The sequence below is a fragment of the Aotus nancymaae genome, unplaced genomic scaffold, assembly GCF_030222135.1.
Source record: "Aotus nancymaae isolate 86718 unplaced genomic scaffold, 86718_ANA_hifiasm-v0.15.2.pri h1tg000033l, whole genome shotgun sequence".
Classification (NCBI taxonomy): Eukaryota; Metazoa; Chordata; class Mammalia; order Primates; family Aotidae; genus Aotus; species Aotus nancymaae.
The window spans coordinates 61924204-61950906 of NW_026988447.1; the positions used below are offsets into that span (position 1 = coordinate 61924204).

At 33.5% G+C, this 26703-nt stretch overlaps 1 protein-coding gene across 6 annotated transcripts in view; it reads left to right on the plus strand.

Moving 5' to 3' along the window:
* CENPE (centromere protein E) overlaps positions 1–26703 on the plus strand; it is an 83248-nt gene that overhangs the window by 26564 nt on the left and 29981 nt on the right. Inside the window, exons 17-37 of one of the 6 annotated variants that reach the window (XM_012436585.3) lie at positions 1020–1094; positions 1332–1451; positions 3161–3283; positions 3367–3532; positions 3840–3994; positions 5264–5578; positions 5704–5976; positions 6124–6282; positions 11358–11561; positions 13234–13392; positions 15160–15450; positions 15575–15730; positions 16932–17222; positions 18473–18751; positions 18907–19065; positions 19259–19537; positions 19967–20254; positions 20834–20992; positions 22001–22159; positions 22804–23094; positions 25425–25526. In XM_012436585.3, the coding sequence (XP_012292008.2) occupies positions 1020–1094; positions 1332–1451; positions 3161–3283; positions 3367–3532; positions 3840–3994; positions 5264–5578; positions 5704–5976; positions 6124–6282; positions 11358–11561; positions 13234–13392; positions 15160–15450; positions 15575–15730; positions 16932–17222; positions 18473–18751; positions 18907–19065; positions 19259–19537; positions 19967–20254; positions 20834–20992; positions 22001–22159; positions 22804–23094; positions 25425–25526 (4203 nt within the window). The remainder of the gene's footprint in view (positions 1–1019; positions 1095–1331; positions 1452–3160; positions 3284–3366; positions 3533–3839; positions 3995–5263; positions 5579–5703; positions 5977–6123; positions 6283–11357; positions 11562–13233; positions 13393–15159; positions 15451–15574; positions 15731–16931; positions 17223–18472; positions 18752–18906; positions 19066–19258; positions 19538–19966; positions 20255–20833; positions 20993–22000; positions 22160–22803; positions 23095–25424; positions 25527–26703) is intronic. The other 5 variants (XM_012436586.3, XM_012436588.3, XM_012436587.3 and 2 more) reach the window with 5 other exon arrangements.

Sequence of the window (26703 nt, forward strand, 5' to 3'; positions counted from 1 at the left end):
TTATGTTTAATGTGCCTACTAGGAAATTTTAAATTACATGTGTCTGATACTATGTTTCTCTTGGATAGCACTGACCTAAAATAGGAGTGTCAATACTTGCACTAGTCTGAAACTTAAAACTAGTCAGGACTCAGTTAAACATCCAGGAAATATTTAAATGAGATACTATTTTCAAGCCCCTTTCATACTATTAGAATTGCTTTTGCTCTGTAAGTACTCATCTGATTATGAAGATTAAATAGTTCTAAGGGAAAATGTTTATCTTGGTTATGTGTGGTTTACTTGTTTTGAACAAACTTTTTGTTACTCAGATATTTAATGCTACAGACATTTTGGTAGAAAGGAAATCTCAATAAAAATACTACTACCTTTATGTTTTTACGTGGTTGAATAATATAATGGAATACAATATTTCCTCTGGATTAAATCAAGATAATAGTTGAAATTCCATTCCTGTGTAACTTTGGTGAAAAGTAATAATATTGTAAAGGCACTGCATGAAACTACCCTAATCAAACCTAGATTCCAAATCAGAACTCATTACAAAGTACACTAATACAGAGCCAGATGAATACTTTTTGGGGGGAAAAAAAAAAAACCTTTTAAAATTAATACATTTCTATACTTAACTGACTGAAAACAAAAATCGATTAAAAGCATATTTTTTAATGTTAGATTGCCACTTCATTCTCTCTCCTCTAAGTGATGCATACTAATTTGCTACAGACATTATTGTAGCTTTATTAACAGATGATATAGCTACTTGAAGGCAGGGGGGCATGCTGAGGTTTTTATTTATTTATTTATTTGCTTTTTGATACTTTCTGGGTGATATTTCTAGTATTTTTAAATAATGAGGCGCTTTGCTGTAATAGCTTGAACAATTGATCTCTCAGTCCTTTCAAACTGTTGGGTGATTCTGAAGCAATGAATCGGTGCCTATTTCTTTTTTTTTTTTTTTTGAGCTTTGCTTTATTAACTATTGTTTTGCTCTGTTACCTGTTCACATGCTCTTACAGATGCAACTAATTCATGAAATTTCGAACTTAAAGAATTTAGTTAAGCATGCAGAAGTATATAATCAAGATCTTGAGGTGAGCAGTCATGTTGGTATTTCTATTGATAAGCAATTAGAACTATAAAATATGCAACATAAAACATTTCAGAAATAGAGAAATTATGTTTTTTAAATATTATGACTGAATTTTAGTATGAATTTAAACTTTTATATATGTGTGTGTATATATATATATATGTGTGTGTGTTCTGTTTTAATCCCTTAGACTTCAAATCGGATTCTAAATTGTTTCTCTCTCCTTTGATTCTTTTAGAATGAACTAAGTTCTAAAATAGAGCTGCTTAGAGAACAGGAAGACCAGATTAAGAAGCTACAGGAATACATAGAATCTCAAAAGCTAGAAAATATAAAAATGGACTTGTCATACTCATTGGTAAAAATCAGGCTTATTTTATTTGTAATCACATTGCTATATATAGCATACCATCATCTTAGCAAATGCTTATACTGGGCCTACTTTGTGCTGGGTATTGTTGTAATAAATTTATATATATTTTATTTAGTCTGTCAATAACCCTATGAGATAGGGACTGTTAGTATATTTGCCATTTTAGAGATAAAGTCACATTTTTAGAAAGTTGATCATATCATCCTTTGAGTAAATATAAGGAAGTTAAGGACAGGCTTCCATTAAGAATCAGTAAATTGTAGGCCAGGCACAGTGACGCATCCCTGTGATGCCAATACTTGGGGAGGCCAAGGTGGGAGGATCACTTGAGCCCAGGAGTTCAAGACCAGCCTGGGCAATATAGTGAGACTAGTCTCTACAAAATATACAAAAATAAGCCAGGCATGTGCAGCCAGCTACTAAGGTGACTGAGGTGGCAGGATTGCTTGAGCCTGGGAAGTTGAGGCTGCAATGAGCCGAGATCATGTCACTGCACTCCAGCCTGGGCACAGAGCAAGACCCTATCTCCAAAAAAAAAAAAAAAAAAAAAAAATCAGAAAATTTTTAAAATTCTGAATTTTTTTCAATATTTTTATACAAATGCATGCAGTGGTATATAGTAAAGATCTTAAATATCTAAACTTGGATGTTTTTCATGATTTTATAGCTCTAGATGATTTTAGTTGATATAAAATCTTGGCTTGATATATCAACTAAATCTTAACATAAGATTTAGTTGATAAAAGATTGTTGTTATTTGTAACATTGGATCTGATGCTGATGTCATTTAATCTCTTTTCAGTTTCCTTTCAGTATAACTGATTACTTCAAGAAAGTATGTTTGGTTCCAGTTTTTAATACCTTTTTTTTTAAGGTAACAGTTTCTAGCTGGAACTTTTAAAAGACTAGTTTCTGTTCTTCTGTTTTTAATTGAGTTTTTTACTTTTTGTTACCTTCTATTCTTTTGTTGCCTTCGATTTGTGACAGATGATTTTTTTTAAAGGGTTCATACCACTTTTTATTCTGAAGCTGTGGATAGGAGTGCATTTTTATATATTCTGGAATGTCTATTCATAAAGTGGCAAGCAGAACTGCCCACTTTTTAAAAATTATTGTTTTTCCTTATTCATTCATGTATTAATTTATTAATTTTTTTCCAAAGACATATCATTGATTTCATATAAGCTAAAGTCATATTAAAATGCCACTTCTCTTTAGAAGTGAGGTTATAAATTTTTTTCATGTATTTTTCATTTGCATTTCCTCATCTGTGAGTTTCTTGTTCATATCTTTTCTCTGTTTTTCTATTAGATCATTTGTCTTTTTCTTTTTCAATTTGTGGGTTAATATCTTTAACTGTTAACTACTTACCTGTCATGTGTTGGAGAGAATAACTCAAAATAAAAATACATAGAGAACTTCAACAGCCTCGTGGAACAATAGTTATGTTAACCTTTAAACACAACACATCTAAATAATGGTACTTTGATACATTGCTTATATAATTTGAAAACTATGGCCATAATTTTTTTAAAATACTTTTATTAGGAAAACATGATTTCTTTTCATTTATTTGGTAATTAGCATATTTGTGCACTTTTTGGTTAGCTAGTATTAACGTTTATATACATCTTAAGTATTTTCCAACACTGTGAAAATTGGATTTCACTGAACCCCTTTTGTCATCTATCTAGGAAAGCATTGAAGACCCAAAACAAATGAAACAGACTCTCTTTGATGCTGAAACCGTAGCCCTTGACGCCAAGAGAGAATCAGCCTTTCTTAGAAGTGAAAATTTGGAGCTGAAGGAGAAGATGGTTAGTATTTTTTGTAATATTTATAATAAAGTAGTTGTAATGATCCGTGCAGTTTTGTGCATTTGCAGTATTTCTCTCAATAGAAAGAACTTGCAAGTACACACAAGCAAATGGAAAATGATATTCAGTTATATCAAAGCCAGTTGGAGGCAAAAAAGAAAATGCAAGTTGATCTGGAGAAAGAATTACAATCTGCTTTTAATGAGATAACAAAACTCACCTCCCTTATAGATGGCAAAGTTCCAAAAGGTATTTTGTAATTTCAGACATCTTTTTTCAAATTTAACTTCTTTTAGAAATGTTACCTAAACAAGTTGACAAGCATATTTCAATGATTAAAAATACATTATACTCTGATTTTTTTAATAACTCAGTGTTAGGCTTTAGTGTCATTTGGTATTAATATTTATAAAGATTTCCATGGGTTTCCAATCATAAAGGATTATTTTTCAAATAAGCTTTACCTGATCCTAAAAAGGTGATTCAAGGGCTATTAAAAATTAAATTACCTGTTTGCCAACATTGCATCTTTATATAACTTACTAAAACTTTGTAGATCTGCTGTATAATTTGGAATTAGAAAGAAAGATTACTGATCTTCAGAAAGAACTGAATAAAGAAGTTGAAGAAAACGAAGCTTTGCAGAAAGAAGTCAATTTGCTTTCAGAATTGAAATCTTTACCTTCTGAAGTAGAAAGGCTGAGGAAAGAGGTAAACACATTTATAAGCACTTATCCCTTATTTTAAAATAAAAACCTTTGCGATAATAGTGCCTTAAATATTTTGGTATAATTTAAACTAGCAGGCAAGAGATGCTGTAAACATTTGACTAGTCAGCAACAAAAATGAATATTATTCATCTTCTAATTTGTTCTTATGCTACTAGATTGAAAAAATATATTTTTTCAAGGTGTACTTAACAGTATACTTAGTAATATAATCCATGTAGCAGCTGTTTCTGTAGTCCTCAGATGTTGCATTTATACAATATTAAGGCCCACCCTTAGTCTTTACCATTTTTTTTGGTAGAGTCATACCATTATATTGAATAAAAGACAGTAATGAGCTTGACAGAGTTTTAGAGTTAACGCAAACCTTGCAGGCCGATAAGTGATTCTGTAAATCTGTGGCCTGCTAGTCTTTCTTTCTACTTGTCTAAAAGAAAAATGGCAAAAATTTGAGTACTTACTGTACTGCAAACATCATGCTAAAGAACTTCAAAAACATTTCATTTACTCATCTTATAAACTCTTCAGAAGTAGGTACTGTTTTTTAGCCCCAATAGCCTGTTCTCAAACTAATAGTTGAGCCACACAAATCTGCCTCCTAAACCCGTGGTTGTCACTACTATGCTATATGGTCCCTCTTTACTTTGTCTCTCCTTTATTCCTTTTTTTCTAATCTCCTCTTCCCTTATCTTTCACAGTGATTAAACTGTTAATATACAAGATATGGGTTATTTAAATAATCTAATTATTTAAATATTACTTAAGTAATACTTTTTTTTTCCCGTGGGCCATACCTGAGAGTTAAGATAATTCTTAAATAATAATTTTAAATGATTAAACATTTCTTAAATTATTCATTGATTAAGTTTTTTTGAAAATCTGGGAGGCATTCAGAACCTTTAGGGAAAAACACTGTCAAATTCTGAGAAATGCCTGCCACATGATAAAGTTAGAAAACACTTTAGAATGAATAGGTAAGAAAATAAAGACATCCTGATTATGTACCTTTACTGACTGTTCTCCATGCAGGCCTTACTAGAATACAAACAGATTAGAAAATAAAATACCGAAGATTAAACAAGCTGAGTTAGAGAAAAGTGACAATAAGAGTACTACTATATTGCCTTTCCTCAATCAAATTTTTGCTCAATGTAAATAACTTCTCTTTTTGCAGAGAAAGTTTCCCTTCCTAAAAATTGCTTCAGTGAATCATGTGTTGCTAACATTCCTAAATTTTGTTTCTTTTCCATAGATACATGACAAATCTGAAGAGCTCCATATAACAACATCAGAAAAAGATAAATTGTTTTCTGAAGTAGTTCATAAGGAGAGTAGAGTTCAAAGTTTGCTTGAAGAAATTGAGAAAACAAAAGACGACCTAGCAACTACCCAGTTGAATTATAAAAGCGCTGATCAAGAATTCCAAAATTTCAAAACCCTTCATAAGGACTTTGAGCAAAAGTATAAGATGGTCCTTGAGGAGAATGAGAGAATGAATCATGAAATAGTTAATCTCTCTAAGGAAGCACAAAAATTTGATTCCAGTTTGGATGCTTTGAAGACCGAGGTTGGTACAAGATGCCATTTAGAGAAATGCTCCTTAGTCTTCTGGGGTTTTGGTTTCTGTATATGTATATATGCCTCAGACTCCTCTGCTTTCACTGTGTGACATTTACTTTTTCTTTTTTAAAGCTTTCTTACAAAACCCAAGAACTTCAGGAGAAAGCATGTGAAGTTCAAGAAAGATTAAATGAGATGGAACAGCTGAAGGAACAATTAGAAAATAGAGATTCTAGGCTGCAAACTGTAGAAAGGGAGAAAACGCTGATCACTGAGACACTGCAGCAGACCCTAGAAGAAGTAAAAACTTTAACTCAAGAAAAAGATGACCTGAAACAACTCCAAGAGAGCTTGCAAATTGAGAGGGACCAACTCAAAAGTGATATCCATGATACTGTAAACATGGTAAGGTTTTGAATGATTAAACTTTGAAAAATTGGACTCTTAGAAACATTGCAGAAGCTGTCATTTATTATTTATGATTATTTAATACCTATAAAATAATTTTGTTTCATATTCTAATAAAAGTTTTTTTTAATTTCTCTAACAAAGAACATAGATACTCAAGAACAATTACGAAATGCTCTTGAGTCTTTGAAACAACATGAAGAAACAATTAACAAACTAAAATTGAAAATTTCTGAGGAAGTTTCCAGAAATTTGCATATGGAGGAAAACACGGGACAAACTAAAGATGAATTTCAGCAAAAGGTAAAGGGTGTTTACTTTCAAAGTTTTCATATACTTATATATGTATATATATACTCTTTAACCTCAAATACTTAAACATGTAATAATACTCTCAATTTTGTTATTCACAATGATTACCATTGTGAATTTCATAAGCTTATCCCTAATGCCTTTGAAATAATTTATTATAGAATGTAACTATTTATAATCAAGTAGAAAGGGAAAGGGCCAAAAAAGTATTAGTCCAAATTTTGCATAGCTGATACTTATTTTGTCAGATTTTCTACACTGAACTTGCTTAGGGTTTATAATTCAGTCCGTTGCAGGGGGAAATTGCCTTATAATGTCAAACCAGGGTTTCATTTATTAATAGTATTCATTTCTACTTTCCCAAAACACCTCTAAGATATATTGGTAACAGTAATTTTTTAATAATATATCTCATTGTTATTATAGTTCATATTATTTTCTCCGGAGTATTTACTCTAGAATTTTAAAATATTCTTCAATAGGAGACTGGTAAAATAATCTTTTGTAAATCTATAGCTCGGAATAGCATATAGTAATATGTGTTTTTTAAATTGTTAGTAAAATACACATAACATAAAATTCACCACCTTAACCATTTTAAATGTATACTTCACTAGTGTAAAATTCATTCACGTTGTGATGCCACCGATTTCCAGAATTCTTTTCATCTTGCAAAACCAAAACTGTCCCCAGAAAACAACAGCTCCCCAGTTTTCCTTCCCCACAGACCTTGGCTACCACCATTTTACTTTTCTGTCTTTTTGAATTTGACTACTATGAGTACCTGATATAACTGGAATCATGCAGTATTTGTCTTTTTGTGACTGATCTATCTCATTTAGCATAATGTCTTCGTCCATATGGTAGCATGTGTTAGAATTTCCTTCCTTTATTAGGGATAAATTTCCATTTTATGTATATGCCACATTTTCCTTATCTATGCATCCATCATGGATACTTGGGTTGCTTCCACCTTTTGGCTGTTGTGAATAATGCTCCTATGAATGTGGGTGAACAAATACTTCTTCAAAACCCTGCTTTCAGTTATTTTGGATATGTATATATCCAGAAGTGGAATTGCTAGATTATATGGTAATTCTATTTTTAATTTTTTGAGAAAACACCATAAGGTTTTCCACAACAGCTGCACTGTTTTACTTCCCACCAACAGGACCTAGTGTTCTGGTTTATACGCATCTTTGCCAACACATTATTTTCTGTTTTTTTTTTTTTTTTTTACAGTAGCCATCCTAATGGATGTGAGGCAGTATCTCATCATGGTTTTGAGTTGCATTTTCCTAATGATTAGTGATGTTCAACATCTTCATGTGCTTTTTGGCCATTTGTTTATCTTCCTTTCAGAAATGTCTATTTAAGTCTCTTGCCCATTTTTATTTTGGGTTGTTTGATTTTTGTTGTTGAGTTGTAGGAGTTCTTTATACTTCTGAATATTACCCCTTTATTGGTTATATGCAATATTGCAAATGTTTTCTTCCATTCCATAGGTTTTACTTGTTGATTATATCCTTTGATACACAGAAGTTTTTAATTTCACTGTAATCAGTTTATTTTTACTCCTGTTGCCTGTGTTTTGGTGTCATATCCAAGAAACCATTGCCAAGACCTGTCTCACGAGTCTGTTCCCCTGTGTTTTCTTCTAAGAGTTGTGTAGTTTTAGCTTTTATATTTAGGCCTGTTATCCATTTGCATTGATTTTTATATGTACTGTAAGTTCAGGGTACAACTTCATTCTTTTATGTGTGGTTATTGTTTCCCCAGCACGATTTTTGAAAGGACCATCCTGTCCCCATTGAGTAGTCTTGGCATCCTTGTTGAAGATACTGTGACTATATATACAAGCGTTAATTTCTGGGCTTTCTATTCCATTTCAATGGTTTATATGTCTGTCTTTATGCTAGTACCACATTGTTTTGATTACTGTAGCTTTACAAGTTTTGAAATCAGGAAGTATAAGACCTCCAACTTCGTTCCTCTTTTTCAAGATTATTTTGTCTATTTGGGGTGTTTCAAGATTCTATATGAATCTTAGGATAGATTTTTCTAATTCTTCAAAAGACACCATTGAATTTTGATAGGGATTATATTAAATATATAGATTGTTTGGGTAGTATTGATGTCTTAAAAATATTCTCTTCTAATCCACGAACATGGGATGTCTTTCCATTTGTGTTTTCTTTAATTTCTTCTCAACAACATTTGTAGTTTTCAGTGTATAAGTCTTTCACCTCCTTGGCTAAGTATATTCTTAGTATTTTATTCTTTTTTGATGCTATTATACATAAAATTATCTTCTTTCTTCTTTGGGTTGTTCATTGTTAGTGTACAGAAATGCAACTGATGTTTGTACAGTCATGCATTTTTAACAGAATACATTATTAAATAAAAGCAAATACATCAGAGTAATTTAGTAAAATCCAATTGATATAAATAAATCTCTGTACGTTTATATATTACCTGTATAAAATGAGCTGCATTTTCCCCATTTACTCCAGGGAACAATACTGCCTTGGAAAAAGGACTTTTTTTTTTTTTTTAATTTCCATCTACTTATACTTTAGTTCTTATCTCTCGGTCTGTCTCTTATGTTCTCAGCTTATTTATAATTTGGAATAACCATAGGCCAAAGGCATTTTACCTCAATTTGAAATTATTCCCAGCACAATGGCTCATGCCTGTGATCCTAGCACTTCAGATGCTAAGGTGGGCAGATTGCTTGAGTCCAAGAGTTCAAGACCAGCCTGCGCAACATGGGGAAACCCCATCTCTACAAAAAATACAAAAATTAGGCATGGTGGCATGCACCTATAGTCTCAGCTACTCAGGAGGCTGAGGTAGGAGGATCACTTGAACCTGGGAAGGTTGAGGCTGCAGTGAACCCAGATCACACCACAGCAGTCTAGCCTGGGCAACAAGAGTGAGACCCTGTCTCAAAAAAAAAAAAGGAAAGAGAAGAAATGATAACTTCCACTTTTATGATGGAAAGGTTTTTTGAGTAGATTTTTGAAAATAATATGTGGCAATCAATAGCTGTTTTAGATAAATCCAAAATGCAATTATAGAGACAATAGAAGATGAGGAGAAAAGTAGTTATACTCACTGGGAACAGCTAGATTCTATGTTACCAGATTTGTGCTGGAATCATTTATCCATGTTGATAAAAGGATATAGCTGGGGCTTCTCTGAGGCCATTCTGTTCATCAAGGGTCCTAAAGTCTGCGATGGAAGACTAAGATTGATTTGGTCTTGTATCATGCTCATGCTGGAATCTGTCATGGGAATAAAAGAGTGGAAATGGGGATTTCCAGGTGCTCCTCTGTTCATCTGAGCAGAAGAGGGCTACACTAGCAGGTCTATCATGAATCTCCTTGCAATGCTCATTTTCAGTCCTACTTGATGTGTCCCTTTCTGGAAATGCAGTATCTTTAATGCATCTCAAAAAAATATTTTGTGATTAGTAAGCCTATTCTTATATAAATGACTTTTTTTTCCTTTTTCGCTTGTTCTAACAAATTTTTTATTTAATAATTAGATCTGTTAGATTTTATTCATAACTGTGGTAGTTGAAGTACCTTCTAGGCTGAGTTCAGATTTGAAAGAAACCTTGGCTATTGTTAACAGAAAAAATTTGTCTCAATCTGCTTTGTATTTGAAAGGTATGAGATTCTGAATTAAAATATCTAACGGACTAGTCCCAAAAGACTATGTGTTCCCCACCTTAATTTCTCATGTAGTCGGCTCTGTGCTCACCATTATCAGAAGTGCATGCATGTTGCCAACAATAAGGGGGTTGCCAAACCAATTGTGTTTTATCTATATCTGCTCTAGAGAACGAAGCAGCTACTAAAAATTATTTGTAGGTTACATAACAGCATGTGAAAATACATATGCTCTAAGTGGAAAAGACAAACTAAAAAAGAAGCATATATATAAATTAATTATAATAGCTATGTTTTAAAAAAAGAAAACTTTTAATGGAAAAACTCTGGAAGAAAACTTACCAGAATTCTAATAGTTGGTTGTGTGAAGTTGGTGACAGTAGATGATTTTTATCCTTTATTTTTTTGTTGTTTTCTAATGTGATTATATATTATTATAAAAACTTTTAAATATCTGTGTAGGCAATAAGGAGCTGACTGTACTTGCTGAACTAGTGTAGCGTTGTATAGTGAATATAGTAATACTCTAATTTTGTACCAACAATAGAATTTCAGTTTCTATCTCCCTTTACCAATGAGTTCATGTACTAGATTACCTTTGGTCATGACTTATTTTTGGGTAAATGAATTTATATAACATTTTTCTTGAGCAGTATATGAAATATACGTATATTAAGAAAAGATGAATTTTGCCCTTATAAAATAGGTCTCTAAAATTATTTAGTCCTCTACATATAACTGTTTATATAGTTTTATAATATAATAAAACTTTTATAATAATAAAACTGTTTAGTCCTCTACATATAATAAAACTGTAGCATTTCATAAGTAGGACTGCTTCTGAAAATAAAGATTTGCAGAGAGTAGGAGACAAGGAATGATTCCCAGCTATTAGGAGGAAATAGATAAAGTGATGCAGTAAATAAAAAAACTACTACTAAAATGAAACTTGGAAAATATTTATGGAAGGTACATACAAACTAAAGGCAAATGACCTTTGTGTATTATGTTATTGGTTTGAAGTAAGTAAACATGCAGAATCATGCTAACCTATCATACACGAAGACAGCTATTATTTATAGTTGTCCATATTGTTCTGATCAGCAAATAGACTTAAGAGCACAAACTCTAGAGCCAGACCACTTGGATTCAAAACCTGGCTAAACCTCTGAATGACCTTTGGCAAGTGATTTTATCTCTCTCGAGTTCAGTTTTCTCATCTGTCAAATGAGGATTATAGTAATACCTACCTCATAAAGTTACAGTCAAGATTAAATGTGTTAAGGTATGAGAATAGTACCTGGTACATATTAGATGTGTTGGTTATTTTTATTATTTTTTAAGAAATTTTTTTTAAGAAATTTTTTTTGAAATGTGTTTATGTTTTAGATGGTTGGCATAGATAAAAAACAGAATTTGGAAGCTAAAAATACCCAAACACTGACTGCAGATGTTAAGGATAATGATATAATTGAGCAACAGAAGAAGATATTTTCTTTAATCCAGGAGAAAAATAAACTCCAACAAATGTTAGAGAGTGTTAGAGCAGAAAAGGAACAATTGAAGGCTGACTTAAAGGAAAATATTGAAATGGTAAGATTTAGCACTGTACACTTGGTGATTCCTTTGAGTCTTCATTTGTTTTAGATTTGTATCAACTTTATTGAGGTATAATTTACATGCAATAAATGTATCTGGTGGAAGTGTATGGTCTGACAACTTTTGACAAATGGCTCTATTTCCTCTACACCCCAGTCAAGATAGAATATGTTTCCATCACCCCAAGAACGTTTCCTCACACCCCTACCACTGACCCTTATCACCTCCTCCCTGCCAGATTATCAGTCCTGTTATGTTCACCTTAAATCGTATGTCTCTTCTAGTTCTTTATACAAATAGAATCAGATAGTATGTAGTCTGTTATGTTTGACTCCTTTCTACATTCCCATTTACTGCCAAGGAGTAGTTTATCTTGTTAATATGCCATAATTTTTTTATCCTTTCTCCTATTGATGGAAATTTGGGTAATGTTCAGTATTTGGCTATTTTGAATAAAACTGCTATAAACATTCTTGTACAACTCTTTTTATTTACATATCATTGTTTATCTAAGGTAAATACCTAAATGGAATTGCTGTGTTATAGGGAAGTATATGTTTAACCTGATGAGACTTTGCTAGACTGATTTCCAAAGTACATTTAGATCATTTTACATTCCCATTAGCAAATTAAGAGAATTCTGGTGGCTCAACCATCCTTCTTCACCAACATTTCATATTTATTGGCGCTTTTAATTTTAGCCATTCTAATGGGTGTGTAGATTATTGTTTTAATTTGCCTTTCCCTAATGACTAAAGATGTTGAACATTTTTTCTTGTGCTTATAGATCATTGTCCATCTTCCTCTAATTTATCTGTTCTCAAAGAGATGTGTTGTAGATTTTCAGCATGTAGGTCTTTTAATATTTTATTAAATTTGTTCCTAAATGTTTCTCTTTTATTTTTTGCTATCGTAATTTTAAAATATTATTTTTAATTGTTTGTTGTTGATGCCTGTCAGTATTTTCACACTTTAGTTTTTCTATGTTTAGGGGTGATGTAGTGTGCATAGGTTGAAATAGATATTTGGAGAAGTTCACTGTGTATCATAGTAGAATGTGATCATTTGTATTGTTTTAATTTTGCAAGTTTTGGGGATTGTCTGCTTGGTCAAAAGAGCAGAATGTAATTAATCATGCAAACAAAAAATATTTTCTTCTCAGTCTCTGGCTTCTTATATTTTTGTGGTCTTGATACAGGAGCATATTATCACTTTGTGAGCCTAATAACTAGAATTAGCCCAAGTCATGCTCGCAAAGGGTGGCTGCCATTTTGAGCTCACTGGTGGTGATCGGTGCCTAAAACCAAAGGCACCCCAGTGTTTGAAAAACCTATTGCTATAGTCTCATTATTACTCAGTGATAGCTCAGAAAACGTCTTTTTTGGCTTAAAGGCAGAAATGAGCTAAGCTCTCATGATAGAATGTTAAATCCAATTCAAACTCTCATCGTAGAAATGTAAATTGAGCAATAAGGAAACAGTATAAAAAGCAGATTCTTAGCATCTTACATTATTAAATTAAGGGCTTTCTTTTCTGAAATTAGTCTTTTCCTATGTAGTCTTCCTTGATTGCTTCATTTGCAGACTGAGGGAACTGCCGACGTTTTACCTGATTTCATAAATATCAGCTAATGTTTTCTTTGATCTCAACGTTTTTTTCTTTCTAGACCATTGAAAACCAGGAAGAATTAAGAATTCTTGGAGATGAACTTAAAAAGCAGCAAGAGATAGTCGCACAAGAAAAGAACCATACCAGAAAGAAGGAAGAAGAACTTTCTAGGACCTGTGACAGACTGGCAGCAGTTGAAGAAAAACTAAATGAAAAGGTGAATTTTTAAAGTTATTTTCCTGGCCATTTTTTCTAACTAAATTTCTTTTTGGTAGTAAATTTTGGTTTCTGTAGACCTAAATCCAGAAATAGCACATACTTCCCAAATGAACATATTTTAATGCTAGTATTATTCAAAAGTCTTTGGGTGAGAGGGGGCTTTGTATCATTTAAACATATCATGTGATATATTCATTCATCAAATATTTATTGAGCACTGTCATGGGCCAGGCACTGTTCTGGGCACTTGAGATAAATTAGTCAACAAAACAAAGATTCTTTCCTTGCAGAGATACATTAGTCATTTTCTGAAATATAAGATTCATCACTATCACCATCTCTTAGATGTTTGCAGTTTCCCAAATCATTTCTTATATAGAAGCTAGGTGCTATTGGGATATTTGTATAAGAGCTAAGACCCCTGTAATAGCTGTGGTTCCCAAGAGATTCTGAAATGCACCCATAGAGATCTTTCTATATAAGCTAAGGGCAGTGCCACATGCATTATAGATAATATATTGTAGTTTCTATTATTCTTCTGGGGAATATTTTTTCTTTTCTTTTTTTTTAATTGAGACAGGGTCTCACTCTGTCACCCAGGCTGGAGTGCAGTGGCATGATCACACTCACTGTAGCCTCATCCTCCCTGGGTTCAGGCAGTCCTCTCACTTCAGCCTCCCGAGTAGCTTGAACTAAATTAGCTGTGCCACAACACCCAGCTAATTTTGTATTTTTTGTAGAAACAAGGTCTTTGTATGTTGCTGGTCTCGAACTCCTGGGCTCAAGTAGTCCTCCTGCTTCAGCCTCCCAAAGTGCTAGGATTACAGGTGTGAGCCATCATGCCCAGCCTGTTTTTTTCTTAATATGTCATTTCTTTTAATTCTAATCCCTTTCACTATCTCACCTAATTGGATTTACTAAAACCTTATGTCTATTTCGTACTCCTATAAAAAAGTAAAATCAACAGCTTGTGACAGTTAATATCTCATTGTTTTGGGGAACTACCCATAAGCATCTTATTGAAAGTGAAAATAAATTCTACAAAACTTTTTAAGAGGATGAGGAATTACAGTTATTTGGTAGCTGTATTTGTATATTTAATAGTCTCTTTGCTTTTTTATTTTATCTCATCTTCCCCTTATATCCTTATTCACTTTATTTTATCTCCTTAATCTGCCTATATCAGTTTCCTAGGGCTGCCATAGCAAATTGCTGTAAACTTGATGGCTTACAATAGAAACTTATTCTGTCGCAGTTCTGAATCCTAGAAGTCCAAATTTGAAGTGTCAGCAATGCCATATTTCCTCTGAAGGCTCTAAGGAGAAATCATTCTTTGCTTCTTCCTAGCTTCCAGTGTCTCCCAGCTACCCTTTGCATTCTTTGGCTTTTAACTGCTTCACTCCAGTCTCTGCTTCCCTCTTCACATGACCTCCTTCCCTGTGTCTGTCTATGTCCTTTTATGTTTCTTATAAATACATTCATTGGAATGAAGACCTACTCCAGTAGGATCATGTCTCAATCCTAACCCAGTAACATCTGCAAAGACTATTTCCAAGTAAGTTCACATTCTGAAGTTCCTGGAAGACATGAATTTTGGGTGGGACAAAATTCAACCCACTACAGACATTTATGCCTGTGAGTTTCGTTTACTTTTAATGCCACTTATCTATTTATATGGTGATAGGAGGCAGGGCTGTTAGTGATTTTATGTAAGAATTTTGAGAATATAGACAAAATCGTAATTATAAAAATTGTACATTTTAAGAGCCAGCAACTCCAAGAAAAACAGCAACAACTTCTTAATGTACAAGAAGATATGAATGAGATGCAGAAAAAGATTAATGAAATGGAAAATTTAAAGAATGAATTAAAGAACAAAGAATTGACATTAGAACATATGGAAACGGAGAGGCTTGAGTTGACTCAGAAACTTAATGATAATTATGAGGAAATTAAATCTATAACCAAAGAAAGAAAAGCTATAAAGGAATTACAGGAGTCATTTGAAACAGAGAGAGACCAACTTAGAGGATATATAAGAGAAATTGAAGCTACAGTAAGTTATACCCTTTTCCTTCATCTATTAAGTGTTTCTCTTTAAAACTGGAGCCACTTGTAAAGAGTCTGAGAGAGCAGTGTTGGAATAATAGTAAAATATTCTTTAAATTTCACTTTCCAAGGGCCTACAAACAAAAGAAGAACTAAAAATTGCTCATATTCATCTAAAAGAACACCAAGAAACTATTGATGAACTAAGAAGAAACATATCTGAGAAGACAGCCCAAATAATGAATATTCAGGACTTAGGAAAATCCCATACCAAATTGCAAGAAGAGGTATGTCTTTTATGCTTTTCATCCGTTGTCACTTCTTCCTTTCTCCTTTGAATGAAAGACAACCAGTAAGGAGTGGCTAGGATGTGGTTCATTCATTGACTGGGTATTTTTTAAGTGACTAATGTAGCAGGCACACTCGTGGGTTATAGAAATACAATGAGAACAAGGTGGACAAACCCCCTAAGATCCTTCTGATTCATTTGTAGTGAAGGAAAGTAGCCAATAAATAAGGAATCAAATGAATAAGAAAACATTAAATATGGTAAATGCTATGGAGAAAGTGAAACATTGGGATAACTGGGCCAACCTATATTAAAAGCCTACTCTATGCCAGACATTGAGACTATAGATATAGATAAGACATTTTTCTTTCCCCCCATTATAGGCAAGAAAAAAAGCTAGAAAAAAAAGATCCCTCAATTCCAATATGAAGAAATATGCAAAATTACATGGTGCCACTAATTGATCATGGAAAGAAAAATCAATCTATACACGTAGAAAAATTGAGACATAGCATTGGAGACCATCTGAAAACAGAGATCATACATTCATTGGGATATAGTTTGCTCAACTATGGTTTTTCTCTTGTAGCATTTGGAAACTAGTGGAGAAATAAGTGTGCAACTGACTGCTAGTAAAATATAATGGTTGGCTCACTTTGGGTCTAAACTAGACAAAATGAAAATTATGACAGAATATGACTACTAGAAAAGTCGTGAATAGCTTTAGCAGGAATTGAGGGAAAATGAATTATAAGGAGTTTATGATCCAAGGTAGGCTGAAGGTTCAAGATGACTTTCCTTGCTGTGAAAAGTATACTGAGCTTTTCCCTTTAAAAATTTATGATAATAGCTACCTGATTACAGGTGCAGTGGCTTACACCTGTAATCTCAGCACTTTGGGAGGCTGAGGCAGGCAGATCACCTGTGGTCAGGAGTTTGAGACCAGTCTGACCAACATGGTGAAATCCCATCTCTACTAAAAATATAAAAATTAGCTAGGTGTGGTAGCACACACCTGTAATCCCAGCTACTCAGGAGGCTGAGACAGGAGAATCTCTTGAACCCAGGAGGCAAAGGTTGCAGTGATCTGAGATTGTGCCACTGCACTCCAACTTGGGTGACAGAGAGAGATGCTGTCTCAAAAAAACAATTATAATAGTCTCCAGATAGTAACCTTGGTATTTTATGAATGTCCTAAGATCCCAGTGCTTCATGATGAACAGGAGCTACTTCCTAATGTGCAAGAAGTCGGTGAGACTCAGGAAACAATGAATGAACTGGTGCTATTAAAAGAACAGTCCACAACCAAGGACTCAACGACGCTGGCAAGCATAGAAATGGAAAGGCTCAGGTTGAATGAAAAATTTCAAGAAAGTCAGGAAGAGATAAAATCTCTAACCAAGGAAAGAGACAACCTTAAAATGATAACAGAAGCCCTTGAATTTAAACATGACCAGCTGAAAGAACACATTAGAGAAACTTTGGCTAAAGTAAGTTTCATATTTTCCTCCCATTGTAATAAGTGTCTTAAAAGAATCAAGGCTTGTGTTTGTGTGCTAGTTATAATATTTGTACTATAATTATAATGTTACCAGTTTTTTAATATCTCTTAATCATGAAATGATTAGAAACAGAACAATTAAAAATTGTTCATGAATACCAAGAAGCTTTGAAACTAAGAGATGTTTCAAAGAAGACAACTGTTTTCTTAAATATTCAAAAAATGATTTAGAAAAAATAAGTCTAAACTACAAGAAAGAGTGAAAGCAATTATGGATTCTTTTCTTCTTTAAACCTGTTTTTCCAATGTTTCATAAAGCATTATGTCTTTCTCATTGTTTTAGTCAGAAATCTGGGAGTTATCTCTACTAATATCCCTTCCTCTCTGCTTATTCTGTAATCTAGTCACCAAATCTTGTTGATTTGAGTATGTTTTTAAAAATCATCCTGCTTTTCTCTCCACACTGCCACCACCCTAATCCAAGTCACCATCATTTCTTTCCCTGGTTGTCTGCAGTAGCCTCCTAACTGGTCTTCCCACACTCATTCTTACACTTCTCTAATCCAGTTGCTAATACTGAACCTAAGTGATCCTTTCTCACATTCTTTTAATATCTTATTATTACTTCTTAAATAAAGACCAGGATCATCTATATGGCCTATGAGGCCCTAGGTGCAGATCTTTCTGGTCTCACTTCAGTTCACTCTTCTTCCTATTCTTCGTTCTCCAGCAACACTCATGTGTTGCTCTCCTAGCTCATGGCTTTCAGATGCTCAGGTCTCTGTACCTGTAGTCCTTCTATGCTCCTTTTGCCTAACTAATGCTCTTATCCTTCAGATCTCAGTTAAAGCTTTCTTTCCTCTAGGAAGCCCTTCCTAAGCATTCACAATAGGCTATATTTGGCACGTAGGCCCTAGGAGAAGCCAGCTTCTCTGTTTGGTAAGATTCAACATAATATCTATCTTTGTCCTTAAAATATAAGTCTCAAAAAGAGAGAGATGACGTTAAGTCTCATTATTTTGTCTCCAACCTCGAATAAGATGCAGACAACACAGTGAGACCTCAATTTTTAAAAAGCATCAAATGCCTGAATAATGGAAGAGTGGGAGAGCAGAGAGACTGCTCTGTAAATGAGGCATTGAATCCTGCCTTAATTGTTTTAGAAAGCATCCTGATTTATTTTCCCCTAAAATACAGTATCTCGGGATATCAACTATACTGTTTTATGATTCTCTTCAGATCCAAGAGTCTCAAAGCAAACAAGAACAGTCCTTAAATATGAAAGAAAAAGACAATGAGACTACCGAAATCATGAGTGAGATGGAGCAATTCAAAGACAAAGATTCAGCACTACTAAGAATAGAAATAGAAATGCTCAGATTGTCCAAAAGACTTCAACAAAGTCATGATGAAATGAAATCTTTGACTAAGGAGAAAGATGACGTACAGAGGCTGCAAGAAGTTCTTCAATCTGAAAGTGACCAGCTCAAAGAAAACATAAAAGAAATTGTAGATAAAGTAGGTTTCATCTTTTCACGATGTTTTTTTTTTTTTTTAAATATTTTATAACCAAATATTTTTATAAACCCTAAATATTTGGAAAAGGGAGTTAATTACAGCATAATGGTTATAATGTTTCTATAAATTTACTGAAATTTTCTCTAATAATAAAGCACCTGGAAACTGAAGAGGAACTGAAAGTTGCTCGTTGTTGCCTGAAAGAACAAGAGGAAACTATTGATGAGTTAAGAGTCAATCTTTCAGAGAAGGAAACTGAAATATCAACCATTCAAAAAGAATTAGAAGCAATCAATGATAAATTACAGAACAAGGTAAACTAGGGATGAAGAAACAGTAAAAAGAAATGTGTGGGGGGTGAGTAGCAAACTGGATTATGAATACTTTTTAGCATACTTAATTGTTTTGGAAAGTAACCTTTTTTTCCCCTGAAGTTGTGGGGACGGGGTGGGGGGGTTTACATATATATTTTTTTGACTGTTAATTTATTTTATAATTATGTTTAAGATCCAAGAGCTTTATGAGAAAGAAGAACAACTTAAACAGATAAGTGAGATTCAGGAAAAAATGAATGAACTGGAACAATTCAAGGAGCATCTCAAAGCCAAAGATTCAGCACTACAAAGTATAGAAAGTGAGATGCTCAAGTTGACTAATAGACTTCAAGAAAGTCAAGAAGAAATACAAATTATGATTAAGGAAAGAGATGAACTGAAAAGAGTACAGGAGGCCCTTCAGATAGAGAGAGACCAACTGAAAGAAAACAGTAAAGAAATTGTAGTTAAAGTAAGTTTCCGTCTTACGTTTTTTGCATACAGAAATAGTGTTAAGGTGATAATGATGATGTTCACTGTTAAGTTTTATTTATTTTCCTCTAATCACAAAGGGACTGGAAATAAAAGAGGAACCAGAAACTGCTTGTATTCAACTTAGTACCAGTAAACTGTTAGTAGATGGAGTATTTCAAAGAAGACAGCCCAAGTAGCAAATATTCATTGGGATTTAGGAAATTCTGATGATGAATTACAGGAAAAAGTGGGATTTGTTAAATTGGAAAATGACATCTAATTAGTGTTACTCATATCCCTTATGAAAGAAAACAGTACATACATTAGATTAAAATGTAAAAGTGATTGCCTTATTTTAGGAACAATTCTTCTTTTCCTAAAAAAAAAAATTATGCCTATGTTGTAAATTACTTTATAATTGTCTCAGATTCAAGAATCTCAAGAAAAAGAACATCAGCTTCTTAAGATGACAGCTGTCAATGAGACTCAGGAAAAAATGTGTGAAATAGAACACTTGAAGGAGCAACTTGAGACCCAGAAGTTAACCCTGGAAAATATAGACATGGAAAATGTAAGGTTGACTCGGATACTACATGAAAACCTTGAAGAAATGAGATCTGTAACAAAAGAAAGAGATGACCTTAGGAGTGTGGAGGAGACTCTCAAAGTAGAGAGAGACCAGCTCAAGGAAACCCTTAGAGAAACCATAACTAGAGTGAGTTACCATCTCTCTATACCTCTAGTAACCATGACATTGTGTCCTAAAAGAAAAATCTACCATAGGGTTGGCGGGAGTAGAAACTTGATCCAATATTGAGGAAAGTTGGAGAGGGTATATTTGGTAATACCTTCCAAATTTTTCATAAAGTTTATTGATCCAGAAAGTCCAGTTGTAACTCTCCTTCACACATTTGCACAACTGTATAAAGATATTTATAGGATATTCTGTGCAACAAGTTGCAATAATGGAATAACACAAACAAAACAGGGAAAATTCTAACTATCCATTGGTAGGGAACTGGTTAAAAAAGTGCAGCACATTCACATCATCGAATACTATGCCACAGATAAAAAATGTGGTAGAGCTATAGTGCTGATTTGAAGTGTGGAGTGTCCTGTTAAGAAACAGGTTAAGTTGAAGAGTAATGTATTGACTTCTAAAATTAGCTTAGAGGGTGAGAACCAGGAGGCCTCAGAAGAGCATGCGAGATTTTTACCTCCTGCCCTATACCTTTCTATAGCACGTAAATGGTATTACTCTCAATGTATTATTTTTATTTTTCTGTCAATAAAGGACCTAGAAAAACAAGAGGAGCTAAAAATTGTTCACATGCATCTGAAGGAGCACCAAGAAACTATTGATAAACTCAGAGGAGTTGTTTCAGAGAAAACAAATGAAATATCACATATGCAAAAGGACTTAGAAAATTCAAATGCTGCCTTAAAAGCACAGGTATTTCTTTTTAAGTTATATTAGTTACTGAGAGTTTGAATCAAATCTTTTTGTGTAATGAAACAAGATATGTTAGCCTAAAATTGAAGGCAAGCTAGGACTTACTTGCCTATTCAATTTAGAAACTTTTATCTTTTTATATCTGCTGATATCCTAACTTATTGTATGATTGTCTGAAGATCCAAGAACTTCAGGAGAAAGAACATCAACTTCTTAAAAGTGAAAAGTAAAAAATGATGTCAGGGAAGCTATGTATCAAACAGGCCAGTTAAAGAATCAATTAGAAGCCCAGAGTTTAACTCTGAGAAGTGTAGAAATGGAGAAATTAAGATTGACCCAGAAGCTTCATGAAAACTTTAAGGAAAATGATGGCTTAAGAAGAATAGAGGAACCCCTTAAAATGAATAGAGACCACCTTAGGGAAGGCCTTAGAGAAATAGAAGCTAAAGTAAGTTAGCTCATTCCTCTCCCTAGCAATTCAATGCATTGTAATCTTACAGCAATGAACCCTTCTTTGAACCAAGTAATCCTGTTGGCAAGAATGAAATAATGTAACCTTTTAAGCAGATAATTTGGTTCTTGAAAATGCTGAAGTCTGCAATTACCATTTTCTTTATGGACTTTAGCCTGCATATATACTGTTAAAGGAGTGTGTGTGTATACAAACACAACATATACATATACCACAAGTTATTTATTGTAGCAGTTTTAATTAAAAATGTGAAACAATCTAAATGTTCTCAGAAGGAAATAGTAAATACAAACAGTATGTCAAAATACTATGCAACACTTTAAAAAGGTAATATATTTGTAATGTGTTTGCCTCTGGAAAGCAGAAGTAGAGTGTGAAAAGATGAGGACAGGGAAGAGAAAGCTTGTAACTTAAGAACAACAGCAAAGATATAGAGTAACAGTGTTATTATTTTTACTAAGAAAACATATCACTTTATTTTTAAAAAACTAATATTAAGGTATGTCACTGTTTTTAAAATTCCTGTAATGATAAAGGATCTGAAAAAACAAGAGGAACTGAAAATTGCTCACATGCATCTAAAAGAGCACCAGGAAACTCTTGACAAACTCAGAGGAATTGTTTCTGAGAAGACAGATAAAATATCAGATATGCAAAAAGATTTAGAAAATTCAAATGCTAAATTACAAGAAAAGGTATTTTTGTTGGGGGATCGTTGGATTGGATTTCTGATTTATTTGTGCCTAAAATTGTTGGGGATATAAAATGGTTCAACCGCGCTGGAAAACACCTTGGCAGTATTTACTAATGCTGGACATAGCCTGCCGTAAGCCCTGCATTTCCACTTCTTGGGTGTGTACCTAAGAAAAAAAGACTATGTACATACTTCTATAAAAAGACACAGGAATGTTTATAGCAGCCTTATTCAAAATAGCAAAAAACTGAAAACTGAAATGTCTGTCAGCAGGAGAATGGATAAAAACATTGTGATGTATAAGCTCAAAAGCAGGCAAAACTGAACCTGGTTGATAAAGGTGAGAATAGTGGTTGCCTCCAGGAAGGGGCACACAGAAACTTTATGAAGTGCTAGAAATATTCTCCGTTTTAGTCTGGGTTGTAGTTTCATAGATTTGTACCTGTGTCAAGAATGATTAAGTTATACACTGAAGATTAGTGTGCTTTATATATATTATACCTCAAAAGAAAATCAAATTCTGTGTGGAGTTATGCAAGATATCAGTGAGAGTAACATGGGTAGACAGTTGTCCTAATAAATTTAGAAACTATTATTTATTTGTCTCTGAAAAGCCACCTAACATTATTTTATGGTTATCTTAAGATTCAAGAACTTAAGGCAAATGAACATCAACTTTATAAGTTAAAAAAAGATGTCAGTGAGACACAGAAAAAAGTGTCTGAAATGGAGCAACTAAAGAAACAAATGAAGGACCAAAGCTTAACTCTGAGTAAAATAGAAGTGGAGAACTTAAATTTGGCTCAGAAACTTCATGAAAGCCTTGAAGAAATGAAATCTGTAATGAAAGAAAGAGATTATCTAAGAAGAGTAGAGGAGATGCTCAAACTGGAGAGAGACCAACTGAAGGAAAGCCTACAAGAAACCAAAGCTAGAGTGAGTTGTGTTCTCTCTTTACCCTACGGTGATGTTCACACATTTGGGCAAAAATAACAATGTTCACTGCAGCATTGTGTGTGGTGACCAAAACCTAGAAGTACTCTAAGTGTCCACCAATAAGGCACTGTCTGTATAATGGAAAACTAAGCATAAGAATGGGGTACTCTTTATGTGATACTGATTTAGAACCATGTCCAAATGGTATGAAAGGAGAGGGCTATAGGGGAGGCTAGCAGCAGGAAATTTTACTTTACTATTCTAACTTGGGAGGTTGTCTAATTGTTGTTTTTAACTGTAAGTGTGTATTTTTTAAGATTTTCTTTAAACTCATTAATCATTAAGTAAGGTAATGTGCCTTTATAGCATTACATTTCTTGATTTCTCCTAACAATAAAGGATCTGGAAACACAACAGAAACTAAAAACTGCTCGTATGCAATCAAAAGAACACCAAGAAACTATTGATAAACTTACAGAAAAAGTTTCAGAAAAGACAACTCAAATTTCAAACATTCAAAAGGATTTAGATAAAAGATGAATTACAGAAAAAGATATGTGTTGTTTTGTTCTTCTTTTAGATGCAACTGTGTCCAAAATTACTTGTGGAATTAGAAAAGATACAGATACAGATATGTAGATATATATGTGCATATAGAACACAAGTAGACACTATTTTTCTTGAAGAAACTGCTTACATTCTGACTTGTTTTATAATTATCTCAAGATCCGAGAACTTCTGAAAAAAGAACTTCAACTGCTTAGAGTGAAAGATGTCAATAAAAGTCACAAAAAAATTAATGAAATGGAACAGTTGAAGAAGTAGTTTGAGGCCCAGAACTTAGCTATGCAAATTGTGAGAATGGATAACTTGGAATTGACTAAGAAACTTCATGAAAGCCTTGAAGAAATAAGAATAGTAGCTAAAGAAAGAGATGAGCTAAGGAGGATAAAAGAATCTCTCAAAATGGAAAGGGACCAATTCATAGCAACCTTAAGGGAAATGATAGCTAGAGTGAGTTCAGAATCTTCCCCTGTGTAGTAACTATTAATAAGAATTAAGCTTTTTTGAAAAGAATTACTATGTTTTTATTTCTTTTTCTGGAAATTTCTATGAATAGTAAAGGACAGTGGGAAATGATTACTATAATTTTCACACAATAAAAAACAGCTTTAAAAGAAGCAAAAATATTTTCAGAAAATAGCATTTAACTGTTAAAGCAGACTATTTCCCTTAATATAACATTTTAACTTTTTTTTAAAATCAAGAAACAGTATTATTCTAAATGGAGAAATATTTGAAGGACTGGATTTGTAAGAGAGCAAATATTCCCATTTCTCTACCTATACATGCTAGAATTCTAGAGATGGGCTCTTACTGGTGAAGTTAAAAGGAAAAACGTCAAGATAAATATAAAAATTAAGTTCCTCTGATATGACTGTAGATATTCAGAATCATATATTCTTAAAACACTTAATTAAATCCTCTTTTTAAAAATAACAAAGTTCAGACAAATAAGTTGATTAAAATCTGTAAAAATATTTTTTATTCTCATATTTCTTTATGCAGGCCCTAACTAAATTTATAAGGCATTGCATTTATTCAACAAATATTCTTCTAGGTACTGTAGTGAGCAACATAAACAACTGGGAGAAAATGTTTTTGTTTCATTTTGTACTTTTTAATCAGAAATGCAAAATTTACACAGGATATGAATTTTTCCAAGGTGCTGGGAAAAATATATAACTAGGATTTGGAACACCATAGACAGTACAGATAGTTTTGCCCCAAAATATTTGGTTGGCAGCAGTAGATGCATTAAGATAAAAATAAGTGACCCTGTTAAAACTATAACTGAATGATGCAGAGATTTGGAAGGGGAGGAACCAGAAATTAAAATCTAACTTATTTGTTTGTTTTCTTATTTATTTATTTATTTATTGTTATAGAGACAAGATCTCACTATGTTGCCCAGGCTGGTTTTGAACTCCTGAGCTTGAGTGATCCTTCTGCCTCACACTCCCAAAGTGCTAGGATTACAGGCGTGAGCTACCACACTTGGCCCTAAAACTGAATTTGTAGCTATGAAAAATAAATCCTATCTCCAAAAAATAGATGGTTCTACTTTTTTCCCAGTGAGTTGAGGTCATTCCCTCTAAAACTTACTGGTACTATTTTTCATTTTCTGATCATTTTAACATTGTTTTTGAGTTACAAGTGTAATATTTAATTCCATTATTGAAATGTCATGTAATTTAAAAGTGTACAATTAGACATTATATGTGAATATAGTTATGACTGAAGCCCTGTTTGTTTTCTTTTTACCAAAGCAGGACCAACAGAACCACCAAGTAAAACCTGAAAAAAGGTTACTAAGTGATGCACAACAGCAGCTTACAGAAAGCATGAGAGAAAAGTGCTCTAGAATAAAAGTAAGTTCCTCCTGCTAAACTACAAATGATTATAGGTTCCCTTCCAAAGGCTTCCTGAAACCTAAAGTGCAATTGAAGGAACCTCTGGAATGAATAGATCGTGCTCAGTATTTTTCTAAACATTGTAATCTAGTACAGGTGTGTGTGTGTATGCGTATATGCACACATATACAAACAACAATGGGAGCTTGTGAATTTAAATCCTCACCAGAAAAATACTTGAGCAACTACGGAAAGGGCCAGGCCATACAGATGTCTGAAAAGACCATTATAGGCAAAGGGAACAGCAAGTATAAAGTTCCTGAGGCAGAAGACTCCGTGGTGGTTCAAGGAACATCTAGCTGCTAACAATCAAGGTCAGAGAGTTAACAGGGAAGAGGCAGGCTGCAGGACACGAAAAAAGACTTTGAATTTTATTAAGTGAGATGGAGATCATTGGTGAGTTTTTACTGCAAGAGAAACATGATCTGACTTACATTTTAAAGGGATGACTCTTAATTGTTGTATTGAACATAGAGTGGAAGCAGAAAGACCATTATAAAGAATAATTTCAATCATCCAAGCAGACATTCTCCTGGCCTGGCCCAGAGAGGGAGCAATAGAGGTAGTGAGAAGTGTTGAGATTCTAAATATACAAAGTCAACAGGATGTACAGTCACACCTGTTGGAATGCAAGAGCTCTAAGGACATTTTTGTTTTGTTTGACTGTATCACTTAGCACATTCCGGACAGAAGTCAGTGTTTACTATGCTGCATACCGTAGTCGCTTCATCCTAAAACCAAAAACAGGAATCTTCTCTCCAACATTCTAGATTAATTAACGTCTATCTTTTCTTAAATTATGAAAAACAGAGAGCTCATTCCTGAGAAAGTCCTTGTTTTATTGTTTAGCATCCTGAACTAAACGTGTTACCTACTACGTGATGAAGCAACTTGAATTTTACGTTTCTCTCTACCTGTGCTCTGACCAGTGTGTCACCTGCACAGCCTCCAGTCCCTCGAGTTTATGGGCCCAGAGTGTATTGCATGTCTACTATATGCCAGGTACCATACTGGGTGCTTTATCTCATGACATAGGCTTTGTTGCTCCATTCATAAACAAGGAAACTGAGGTTCAGAAAGGAAGTTTAGCAGTTACCCACAGCTGGTAAATTGGTAGAATCAGAATTTTAAACTA